The sequence below is a fragment of the Bidens hawaiensis genome, unplaced genomic scaffold (genome assembly GCF_021521415.1).
Source record: "Bidens hawaiensis isolate Kalapana, Puna unplaced genomic scaffold, B.hawaiensis_p1.1 tig00000904_1, whole genome shotgun sequence".
In the NCBI taxonomy this organism is placed as follows: domain Eukaryota; kingdom Viridiplantae; phylum Streptophyta; class Magnoliopsida; order Asterales; family Asteraceae; genus Bidens; species Bidens hawaiensis.
This window is the reverse complement of record NW_027491052.1, coordinates 948,262-960,831: the sequence shown is the minus strand read 5'-3', so window position 1 is coordinate 960,831 and position 12,570 is coordinate 948,262. Positions and strand designations below refer to the sequence as shown.

Here is a 12,570-nt window from a genome sequence, read left to right as displayed (position 1 = left end):
CAGACGAACGGTGGAAGATACAAGATTGAAATGGAAATGATGACGATGGTGATAGTGGGATTGGTTTTATAAGGATTAAAATTGGGCGCTGAAATTGTGTAATGGCGCCAAGAGTTCCCGCCATCTTTGAGCCCTAGACCACCATGATCCTATGTTTAATGGTGAGTGGTGACTAGATTCTAGAGGTGGGAATAAAATGGTTAACCGACCCAAACTGATTGTATAGAAACTGGTTTGAGACTGACCGAAACTGAAGGTTTAGGTCCGGTTTGACATTTTCATAGTGGAACCGGTTTGAAACCGAAGGCTTTCTAGCCGTTTTAACTAGTTTGTGGCCGTTTCGCCACATTTTTGTTATTTTTACCATTTTGCCCCTACATGGTAGTAAAAATAGGTATTGGTTGTTTATGTTGATTACACCACTTTATGTGTATCTATGCTCAAACTTTTAAAGTCTTAACCTAGTTTGTTTAAATGGCAAATGAGCAAAACATTGTTTTGGTAAACAAAGAGAAAGCCCGAAATTTGTTTGAACTATGACTTATGTCTAATGTCGAATAGCGTCGGAATGGATCACATGCAAGGTTTGTAAGGCGTTCTTCAAAGCCACGTCTAACACAACTTTTTAAGTTCATTTGACAAAGCATTGCCCTATTTTGAAAGAAGGGTAATCCTTTGAAACCAACAACCAAAACTAATTGAAGACGAATAGACGAACAAAAATGTTGTATTGTCAATTTAGTTTTATATTTTAATAATGTTTGTAGTTTATTGATCATTTAAATAAATAGTTTGTCGTTTTCAGTTGTGAGCTTGTGATCAAACCTAAACAACCAATACTTATTTATACTATAAGTTAGGAGTGTCAAAATGGTCAAAACATGATACCGGAATACTCAAATGGCTCAAGACACTTGACCATAATCAAATAACCCGAACCAAAAACTTCGGTCGGCAAGCTTTACATTGACAATTCTTTAATCAAATATCATAAAACTACCTAACAATAAACCTAGTTCTCATGTTTATGCTAAATTGATAACTTAGGAAACATGAAAGAATAAAAATAGTTGTAAAACGTGGGAAACCTCGATGGTTCAGTTGCAAAAAATAAATAAATAAAAACCACTTTTTATATGAAAGTCACGTAATTGATCAAACCTTTTTGCAATTTATCTTTTTTATAAAACTTTACGAAATAGTACTACATTGTTATGTTTAAGGATAACAAACAAACTGTTAGATCGCCCTTAATTTAAAACTTCCATTATAAAATTTCTTCCTTGAAAGGTACTTACGATGGTATATTTTATGACATGAGTGGGTTTGGTTTTGACGTCATCTAACAAGGAATCCAACCCCCCATACCATTCAATTCGTGCAAGAGTCTACAACATGAGTGGGTTAGGTTTAGTGGCTTACCAATTTTGCTAATTGAGGCGACTTTCAAAACAATTTTTAAGGTTATTGCGATGTTGTTGAGACCGGACCGGGATTCGGTCCTTGGCCGGTCCAGTTTCTATGTAGTTCGCTCGTCTATCAAAAAACCGGCCGGTCCAAGCTGGTTTGCTGGTCCGGTCGGAAACCGGACCGATTGATTTACTATGAAAAAAAAATCTTTTTTAAATCTTTTTTTCAACTCTAACCGTCATTTTTTTACCAAATTTGTTCGTCCGGTCCGACCAGTTGAACCGTTGAACCGATTGCCCGTCCTGTTCACTGTCCGATCTGGTTATAAAAACAGATGACTCAGGAATTTTGTTACCTAAGGTTTATTAATGATTTATCTGTCTACATTTATTGTTTTTGGTTTATTATGATCTGGAAATTAAAGTTTTAATGGGGGTGCTAAACTTACCTTCTTCGTAGTTTTTTACTAAATATATACCTCCCTAGACTCATTAATTAATTACCATTTTCTCTATTTAAATGCATGTTATTCCCTCAAACAATATTTTTACCAATTAATATTCTCTACTTAATATATCAATTTTTAAAACTATTAAGTTGTTATTATAATATATTTTAATTATTATTAATATTATAAATGTTTTTTTTGTTTCTAGTAGTATCAGTATTAGTATAAGTCACACACAATATTAATGCATCGACACTTATAATAATAATTATTGTCTTCAAGAACCATAATCACAAAAAAGAGAAGAAAAAAAATCTAAGTTTATAGTTTTTGATTTAATATTTTAAACGGATACCATAAAATGAAAAAGTGTTAGAGGTGAGTTATATGTCAAATAAAATTATAAAAGAAATTGAAAATATAGGGGAGGACGTATAACAAGTAAGAGGGTACGTTTAGCCAAACCCATTAGAAGTTAGAACTTATATCATGCTTTTCAGCTTAATATGATTGATGAATCAAGTCTTCTACGAGTTTCATTTTTAAAATTTATTTAGTACTTATACGTGCATCGTATAAGACGAAATTCATGGAAACACAATATTAGACTGGATAGGAAATGAGGTTTTCAGGGAAATGTCAGGAGTGACTAGTATATTCAATAAGATAAATGATGAGGGATTAATATGGTTTAAACATGTTAAGAAAAGGTAGATAACGATGCCAGTTAGAGTTGTGAAAACCTTCACCGTATTGGGGAGGAGGTAATTTACTTGAGGTGAGCAGATTAGACATGACTGATTAGAGTTTCACTTCTCTAAAGACATGGTCTATAATAGGTTGTCGTGGAGACACAAGATTAAGATCAAAAATTTTTAGAGGATGATACTCTTGTATCTTAGAACTTAGATTCTCTTCACCTAACTCTTGTATCTTAGAACTTAGATTCTCTTGCACCTTAGGTGAAGTTTACAAGCATATGTCTCCCTGGTTATATGTTTGTATGTTGTTTATGATGATTATATGTATTCCTATTTTACTATGTTAGCAGCCTCTCAATTTACATGGATAGAGATAAGATTTGCTTACATTCCATCCTTTTTAGATTAGACCAATAATTTGATATTTATAAGATTTACCGGATACAATTGTTTTATTTGGTGACCGTACGCAAGAACATTATATTATAAAAGAAAAGTTGCGAAGTTAAGTCAAGATTACCAATATCCCAATATTGTTATTTTAACTTATAACAACATATCATGTATAACTGTTGGCCTGGTACAAAGAGGGCTAGTAAAACACACGTCACTCGGTGTTCAGTGAAGTGAAACTTTTTAGTACATGCCGACATTTTATCAAACACTTGGTGTGCATACCTAAACAACTGCCTTCCTGCCCACGCCATGCCTCAACCTCTTCCTTCTTCCTCCCAAATCCTACATACCCAAAATTTATGTTTATCAACTAGATAACAACAACATTTAAGGTTAATTAGCGTGTAATCGAAAACAAACCGAATTGAGAGGCAACGATTCAACATCCACCGAAACCAACGACATCTTCGCGATCTCCGAAACCGCCGCGTTTCTCACTTCCACGACATCGCTGGTTAAATGCTCGTAAGCCGCCTCGAACGCTTCTCGCCAAAACCTCGGCAACGATGTCGTTTTGCTGTGCGTGTACACGTTCCAAAACCTTCGAACGAGTTTCTCTCGCTCCTCTACTTCCTAAATTATTCACAAAATTACACTCAATTCCAATTCAATCAAATTGAAGAACGAACTGATATAACTCAACAAAAAAAAAGCATAAGGAAATGAAGATCGGATAAGTCCCATTATTATTATTATTATTATTTCCTGTCTAACGGTATCAAAGAATCGAAAAAGATTTTGACTTTCTAAAGTGAGGGTTTAAATCCCGCAACACTAGAAAAAATACAAAAAAAAAAAGGTAATAAAAAGAATTATAACTCAAAAACCTATTTTACACCTAACTCGTGTCTTTTAATGAATCTAATCCTAATCCGGTATAATGTATTTATAGTGTTATTCAAACTTAGCTAACAAGAAAACCTAATAAAATGTCGTACCAGGATGTCGAGGTCCCGAACAGGCGAATCGAAGGAATCGGATCGTTACCAGCACCCGACCATTTTAGAGTGACGGATCCGGTGAACATGGACCATAAAGCTAGGAGCAAGATGGCGGTGATAGCCCAGAACTTGTATCGAGTTTTGGAGAACAAATTGGTTGCGATTGTGGCGTTGGCGTTGGGTGTTAAGGAGTCTTTCTTGGGTGGTTCGGCGTCGTTCATTTCTGATTGATTTTTAATCCTTGAATGAATCGGGATTGAGAATGAATTGAAGGTGGAATTGAGTGGTTGGAAGATGCTAAATTAAATTCAGTGTGGACTGGTTGAAAAATGATGACTGGTGGGGTGTGCCACTGTCTGCTGGTCCAGACTTCAATGGTGTCGGTTGTTTTTATTTGTATATAAATATTTATTTAATTAATAATGGAGAAATCTCTGGTAATTAATTATCAATTCCAGATGAGCATTCTGGTCTAATGGGGGTGCAAGAGAGCCGAGCCGAGCCGAGCCCGAGTTCGAGTTTGGCTCGGGCTCGACTCGTTTACTATATATCAAGTATTTTTTATATAATTATAATTATTTTTATATATTTTACCTATTATAATTTTATGTATAAAATAATATATATTATTGAGTTATTTTTATTTATTTTTCATAATATTATATATATTAATTAATAATAATTATTAAATATATATTTTAAAAAATTATATAAATGACTGGCTCGTTTAGGCTCGCGATCTATAAGTGAAGCCTGGGCTCGCGCTCGTTTATTAAACTAGCTTACTTTTAGGCTCGAGCTTGATTAAGCTCGGCTCGATCGAGCTTTTTAACGAGCCGCTCTCGAGTAGCTCGGCTCATTTACACCCTAATTCTGAACATATTTTAAAAACCCATATTTTACTTGTACCGGATTTAGGTTAAAAATTATACAACAGGTTGAACTGGAATTTACCGGAAAGTTCACCCGGGCTAAATAATTTACCTTGTAATTCAATATAAATATAATTTTAACTCAAAAAATAACCCAAAATCACATTAAATATCACACATGAACAATGGTTAAGTGAAACAGAAAGTTTGTACTTTGTATACAAAATTAGTCAATTACAAAAGATGCAAACAAACCAACATTGGATTTGCATTTTACAAAATTGGTTGATTAACAATTGTCGTTTACCGTGTTACTCGTTTGAATTTTATCCGTTATGTTAAAAGTCATTTTAAAAAACGAGGGGCTTAAAAAAATAAAAAAAATATCTTGACTTTAAAACCGGTATTTTTTAAAAAACCGGAGGTACGATGCTCTAGAACACCGCCCTAAAATACCAGGCTCTAAATACCGGTTGTCTTACGAAAATCCGGTTTAACTGGTTCAACCGGCCGCTACGTACCGGTTTTTAAAATATTGCATTGTGGTGGATTGGTAAGGAAGATGTTTGGTGTATCATGTGATCTAGGTTTGATTCTTGTCTCCCAGCATTTAGTTCCGGTGGCAACATGTGATGATTGGAGACTAGGCCGGGTAGATGACGTTCCCTAGTTAGATCATTGAACTGAACGAATTTTACCTCACCGCACTGTAATGCCTCTGGACGATTGTTCATGTGCGTTGGCCTTAGGTGAGGTTTTTTCCCGAATCAGAAGGCGAGTATATCCCGATGTGGTGAATTTAGTCAGTAGCCTATTTGAAGGATTCGTTAGCCGATTATCAATTAAAATGCTACTTGTGGTTTACGAATATTGCGGTTTGTTTCTCCAATTTTCTGAAGTAACATAGGTGGTTCAGATAGTTTGATCATATACACTCAGAATCCTCGTATGTGAGTACACAAAGTTTTTAAATTATATTTTTAAAAATGACCATACTCCTCCTATATATGTATCATAATTTAGATAAATTTGGTTTTAGATTTCACTTTTTTAACCTTTATTTCTTCAATATTTGGAACGCTGATTAAATTGGGCTGTGCGTATTTAATTCTAGATGTTTATTTATGTACCACATATAACTTTTTTTTTTATTGTAAACGTATAGGATTGTAACATAATATTTGTTAAGTCACATGGTAGCCTTAGAAGGTGAGACGACTACATAGGTGAGCGAGTAGAGACGACTAAAGTATTGTGGTGGGTTAGCATCATGCTAGCCTTGCAACCTTTCACCGAAAAATCATAAGGGTCAAAATCAATAGACCATTATTATCGATTGAAATTATGATCGGGTATTGAAAAATTGGGTAGTGGCAATACCCGGATCGGGTTCGGGTCTGGGTATTGTCACTAAAACCATACCCTATGCATCGGGTTCGGGTCGGGTATACAACAGGGTATTCTAAAATCGGGTGTTTGAATACCCTATTTTCAGGTATTGAATAAACCCTATTTTCAGGTTTTTTTCGGGCTTTTTCCCGGGTATTTTTCGAGTATAGATTGGATTTTTTAAGAGGTTGAACTTTTTAGGGGTATTTTCGGATATTTTTCAAGTATTTTTCGGGTAATTTCGGATATAAATCGAGTATTTGAAAAACCCGGTTTCAGGTATTGGAGAAACCCGGTTCCGGGTATGGAACCGGTTCCGGTTTTCAGGTATTACCGGTTATAAATCGGGTCTAGTTCCGGGTACGGGTTTTGGTACTAAAATGCATACCCTATCCGTACCTTACGGGTAGGGTCGGGTGCGGGTTCGTGTATCAAAAACCCGGGTATTAAAAAACTGGTTCCGGGTTTTTTTCGGGTCCGGTTCCGGATTCGGGGTTTTCGTGCACCTCTAATTGTCTCTGATGTACTAGTTGGAGCATTAACTAGATAACTCATAGGGGGGGGGGGGGCTGCGAGTTTAACCGCAAATTATAAACTCGCAATGGGGGGCGCGAGTTTAAAGAGAATCTGACAAAACTTTTAAATCCGCAAAGGGGGCAACGAGGTTTGAATACATCAAATCACTTTCAGAAATTACCCATGAACGCAACAATTCCCTGTTCCACCCTCTATTTTTACCGGGTTCGTTGTCGCCGATCTTAGCCAATCAAACTACGGTTTGGTCGGATCTCTTTCTTCGATCTACGAATCCCACCTTTCTTTCGAAGACCGCTAGCACGGTCAACGGGTGTCGATTTGTATATATATATTTTTCCAATAGCCTTTCTTACCTCTTTTGTCTCGCTATTAGCACGGTCAAGCCGCTATTCTTTTGAGGACTACGGTCCTTCGCTGCCTTGCAGAACTATGAAATCAATGACATTGAAGAATATGGTTAATCTTTTGGCAAACTCAAAAACATTATAATTGGCAGCCCTTTATTGTATTTTATAGTTGCAGGCTACAACAAATACCCAAGCATTTAAGCATCTTTTGAGCCTTCAAACTCCCTCCACAGTTTCTTCCTCTTTATGTTTTTTTTCCCATTGGATGAGTTGCTGGCAACCTATATCCTTCATCAACATTAACCGAAAAAGAAGTACAAGTCATGGACACAATCTTGAGAGTCGTTGTGGTGGACAATCTTTTAGGCTTTTTACCTTTAGCCCATAACACCGAGAACAACCCCTCATTTCTTTCAAATATCTTATAAGCAAAACTGTGACCAGTTGCAACCAAGTTGTACCATCGTTCACACTTCTTGAGGTCTAAAACATCAATGGCTTGTTCTTTAATATGAAAGTTGAAATATTAGAATTTGAAGAACAAGTCAATGATATTTTAGACCTCAAGAAGTGTGAACGACGGAGTGCAACTTGGTTGCAACAATTCACAATTTTTCTTAGAATAGATCGTTAAGAAAGAAGGCATGAGTCTTGTAATGCTCTAACTAGTGACCTTTAGAAAAAACAAATTGGATTTTTGGAACTCCAACATATGAGTTGTGTCTTGAAACTTAAATACGGAATCGAAGAATTTTAGGTCGATGGTGGGTTATGGTTTTTGGATGGTGGAATACACAATAAGTAAGAATTGAATTAATAATGTGATGACTTCAATAATTGAATCGGAAGGAACAGAAATAGAGAGATGGTTTTTTTAGTTCAATTTTTTTTTAACTTTTTTTTTTATGAGAGAGGAATGGGCATGTATCTATACCACCCATGCACCGGCCAATTAAGTACCAACGAACCAGAAAATAACTGAAAACATCTACCCATAAGTACCCTAAAACTCTTTTTGTTTTTTGTTAAAAATTAAAAATAAATAAAACAATTAAATGTAAATAAAATTAAAATTTCATTAAAATTAAAAATATTACATAATTGAAAACCAGAAAAATAAAATATGACGATCAAAACCAAAAAAAAATTAAAACACAAACATCTAAACTAGATGATTCTTCGGTATAATTATATTTTTTCGCAATTTCTCGTTTGCGGGTTAAAACGATTTTCTTCACCTCGTCCTCTAGATGATCATGTGGCCGAGTATATGTCTTAAAGTCTCTGCCATACATCCCTTTGGCTACGCTCTCGTGTTGTTCCGTAATCAACGCTCCAGAATCCTCCACTTGCTGCTTTTTAGCATCCACCAAATCTTGAGGCGTTGCTTCCTTTCTTAGCGTGTACGCATTTAGTTTGTTATCCGAGATCATCATTTGAGAAATTTGCCATTAAGGGTTTGAGTAAATAGAATTGGTGAAGGTTGAGTGAATAAAAATAATGAAATGCTTGAGTGAATAAAAAATGTGAAGAGTTAGTTGTATTTATATGTATAATAAATTAATTATTAATGGGTGTTTTAATTTCTTCAAAAATCTCAAGCGGTCATATAAACACACAGTAAACCTTTGCCACAAATTGTAATTTGACAAACTACCCACATAATTAAGAGTGGGTTTACCATATGGTAAACAACCCATAAACCTTATCACACTAATACCCCTTCCCCTCTTATAACTACAAATAAAGATCCTATTTATAAACTAAACAAATATGAGTTTGACTTGAACTAGGGCCATACCAAACTTTTTTTTTTAAATCATAGTCTTCTTTTTAGTATATAGTCTATACATATTATTAGTTCACGTCGGTCTCGCATCCTCCATCGACTTCGATCATCACTAAATTCTGTAACTTTTTTAGGGTTCGTTAGGTATTAGGTAATAAAATGAATAAGGGAATGATATGCATAATTACTATTTCATTGTCTAGTTAGTATACATGGGCGGATTTAGTGTTGGGTCAGGGGGAGCATAGGCATCCACTCAAATTCGTATTTTCTTCTGTAAAGTTATAATGTATTAGGTTTAAAGACCCCAAGTACCTCATCCATGTTTTTTTTGGTGCCTCAAACACAACTTTTTTGAGCCCTACAAACGCAAGTTTAATTTTACTTTCACAAAATAGCAGTTGAGGGTTTTTTTAATTGTTTAACCGCTTTATCAATTAGTTATTAATATAGTGAGAAAGTCTTGAGTTTAATTGGACCGTTATGAAAATTAGACCAAAATATAAGTGTATTCAAAATATCATTTTGTAACATCCCGAAATTTCAAAGTGATATTAATTATATTACTTACTAATAGAGGGAAGTTTACTCGGGTTGTCAGGAAATAAATAATAGAGTAGGAGTTGGTATGAGTCGGGCTAGTGTTGGATTAATGGAGACGGGTTAAATGAGAATGGGCCTTAGGTCCATGGGATTTCAGGGATATAAATACCCTAGCACCCCAAAATATCTTCATTTTCTATCATTATCCAAACACACACATACACCACAACTTCGCCGGCGGCCGGAACCGGGCAGATCCGAGGAGAGGAACGGGCAGATCCGAGAGAGAGAGAGCAATTAGTTGTGTTAACAAGTTAAACGAGATCCAAACAAGCTCAAAAAGGTATGATTCTTGATCTTTGAAGTTTAAAGATCCAAGCTTTTTAGTGTATAAGCGACCGAAAATGGTCGGGAAGCGTAGTGGGTGATATTGAACCATAGCAAGGGTGTTAAAATCGCTCAAAATGCTGGAAAGAAACCGAACAGCGGCTGTCTGGGCAACTTCGCCTGCATCTGGGCAACTTCGCCTTCAAAGCGATGAACTTCGCCTGCAAGCTAAGTTCGCCTGATGGCAACTTCGCTGTAAAGTTAAGTTCGCCTAACTGGTAACTTCGCCTGAGGCCAAGTTCGCCTGATGACAACTTCGCTGAAAAGCTAAGTTCGCCTAAGGTTTAACTTCGCCTAAAGCCAAGTTCGCCTAAAGCCAAGTTCGCCTAAGGTTTAACTTCGCCTAAAGCCAAGTTCGCCTGAGGTTTAACTTCGCCTAAAGTCAAGTTCGCCTGAGGTTTAACTTCGCCTAAAGCCAAGTTCGATTAGAAAATAAATTAAAAGCGATAAGTTAAAGTAAGCTAATACTAGGCCACTAGATTAGATCAGGCGAGTATTGATACGTGTAACTTGTACAGTTAGCCGAGCTCAGTTAAAGAAGGGATTTACAGATATCAGAGGAAGAAGCAGAGTCCAGGTGAGTTTCTAGCCCCATTTCCTTGTTATGTTTTCGGGAGCTATGTGCATACTCGATGTGAAGTGTGAATACACTTACCTTAAGTGGTAAGTGTATGCTATAGATGTTATACGAGGTATATATTTTATAATGCTTGTCGGAACGTGAACGATCTTCGGATATTGCACGCATCGCCAAGGATAGTGATTGCCAAGTGGTTGATAGTGTGTATGAATGTTATGATGTGACTTGTTTATTACGTAAATACTGAACTGATATGAAATGTGATATAGGCAGGTAGAGGTAGAGTGTGTTAGAAGTGGCAAGAGTCTAGTAAGGGTGTTAGTGGCATAACTTGAGCGCGTGATAGGGAAAGCCTGTACGTGCCATCGTTATTATGTGTGTATGATTTTTGATGTGACTTGCTTATTATGTAAATGATATGAAGCGTGTTGTAGACAAGTAGAGGTAGAGCGTGTTAGAAGTGGCAAGAGTCTAGTAAGAGTGTTAGTGGCATAACGATAGTACGTGGTAGGGTAAGCCTATATGTGCCTTCGTTATTAAAGTGGCAAAGTGGCATAACGTTTTACGTTATTAAAGTGGCAAAGTGGCATAACGTTATACGTTATTTAAGTGGCAAAGTGGCATAACGTTATACGTTATTAAAGTGGCAAAGTGGCATAACGATATTCGTTATTAAAGTGGCATCAAGTGGCATAAAGTGGCATAAGTGGCTAAGCTGTAGGGGTAATTAAGAGGCTAGGCTATAGGGGTAATTAAGTGGTTAAACAGTGGCATGTTAGACAGTGGACTATGTGTCTTCGGATACGTATATATTGTATGATAAGTTGCTTGATTAACTAGAACTCACTCAGCGTAGCTGACTTTTAGTATGCACGCAGGTGAGCTGATTATAGAGTTAGCATGAGGATGACACACGGCATGGATTGAACGGCTGGCATCTGAAGAAAGAAGTAAAGATGTTTTAAATATAAAGTTTTGTGTTATGGTATCAAAGAAAAGATTTAATATTTTGTAACAAATGATTGATGTTTTATATTCCGCGCAAAGTTTTAATAAACTCTGATTTGAAGAACTGTGTTTATGAGTAAATCCGACGCTAAAGTAGGGTCACCGGGTTCGGGGCCTTACACATTTCTATTTTATAATTCTACACTATTTAACTTTTTAATTTCTTTTACTGGTAAAGTAAGAGTTTGACCTATAACAACTGTGCAAAGGATTTCGTCAATTGTACCATATGGTTTGTTTATTTTGTTTTGATGAATTTTGTTGCTTACATTTCTATACGTGGTTTAATTAATGTAATTTCTTTTGACCCGACCCATTTTGGTTTGATCTGTTTTGACTAGGCCCGTTCTAGACTGACCATTTTTTACACCCAATGACTAAAATTCCTGGATTTGTCACTGTCTATTTATTGGTAGTAACTTGGAATTGAATATATTATTATTACTTTATGTTGTCAGGTAGACAAGAAAGACTTATGAATAAAATAAAATTAGTGGTGAGCGGCGATAGTGGTGGTGAGTGATGGCGGTGGTGATCGATGATGGTGGTTGGCGGTAGTAGTAGTGATGGTGGGCGATAGGTGGCAGTCGGTGATTGTGGGTGGTGGTAGTTGGAGACGATCGGCGACGATAGTTGGTGGTGGCATATGGTGTCCCGGTGGTGGTGGTGGTAGGGTGGTAGTAGTTGGTGGTAATGAAAGGGGGAGGTTGTGTGGGTGCTAGCGGTGGTGGGGAGGGGGGTGAGAGGTGGTGGGTGAGTGGTGGCAATGACGGTGGTCGGTGGCAGAGGTGGTGGTAGTGCTGGGAGGGTGGAGGAGGAGGTGATATAGGCTGAAATATGAGATTGAATGAAGAAAGAACAATTGAGTAAATGAACTGAACTTGAAGTGTTTTAAAGAGAATGGAATGGATAATATAACAGGTAATTGCATTCCTTTAGCCTGTCAAACACTTTTTAAATTCTTTTCTAATTGTTCATTCTATTTCTCATCTCATTACTGTATTTCAAACGTTAATTTTAAAAATTACAAATAAAGTATTGTGATTTGTGAGTTCGGTTATATAAAACGCACGGGTGACAATCAGAAGCACACTTCAAAGTGGAAATGGAAATTAACCTTAAGTGATGCTATTGTTAATTGTTGGACCGTTATTGGGGTTGA

The 12,570-nt window shown here is 36.4% G+C and overlaps 1 protein-coding gene across 1 annotated transcript; it reads right to left on the bottom strand.

Moving 5' to 3' along the window:
• Positions 1 to 3,150: 3,150 nt before the first annotated feature.
• LOC143545248 (uncharacterized) lies at positions 3,151 to 3,989 on the bottom strand (the record flags this gene model as incomplete). The annotated part of the gene is made up of 3 exons (XM_077037167.1): positions 3,151 to 3,297; positions 3,376 to 3,588; positions 3,954 to 3,989. Coding segments are annotated over 3 exons (309 nt in total), but the record flags the coding sequence as incomplete, so codon positions are not given.
• Between the last annotated feature and the right edge of the window lie 8,581 nt (positions 3,990 to 12,570).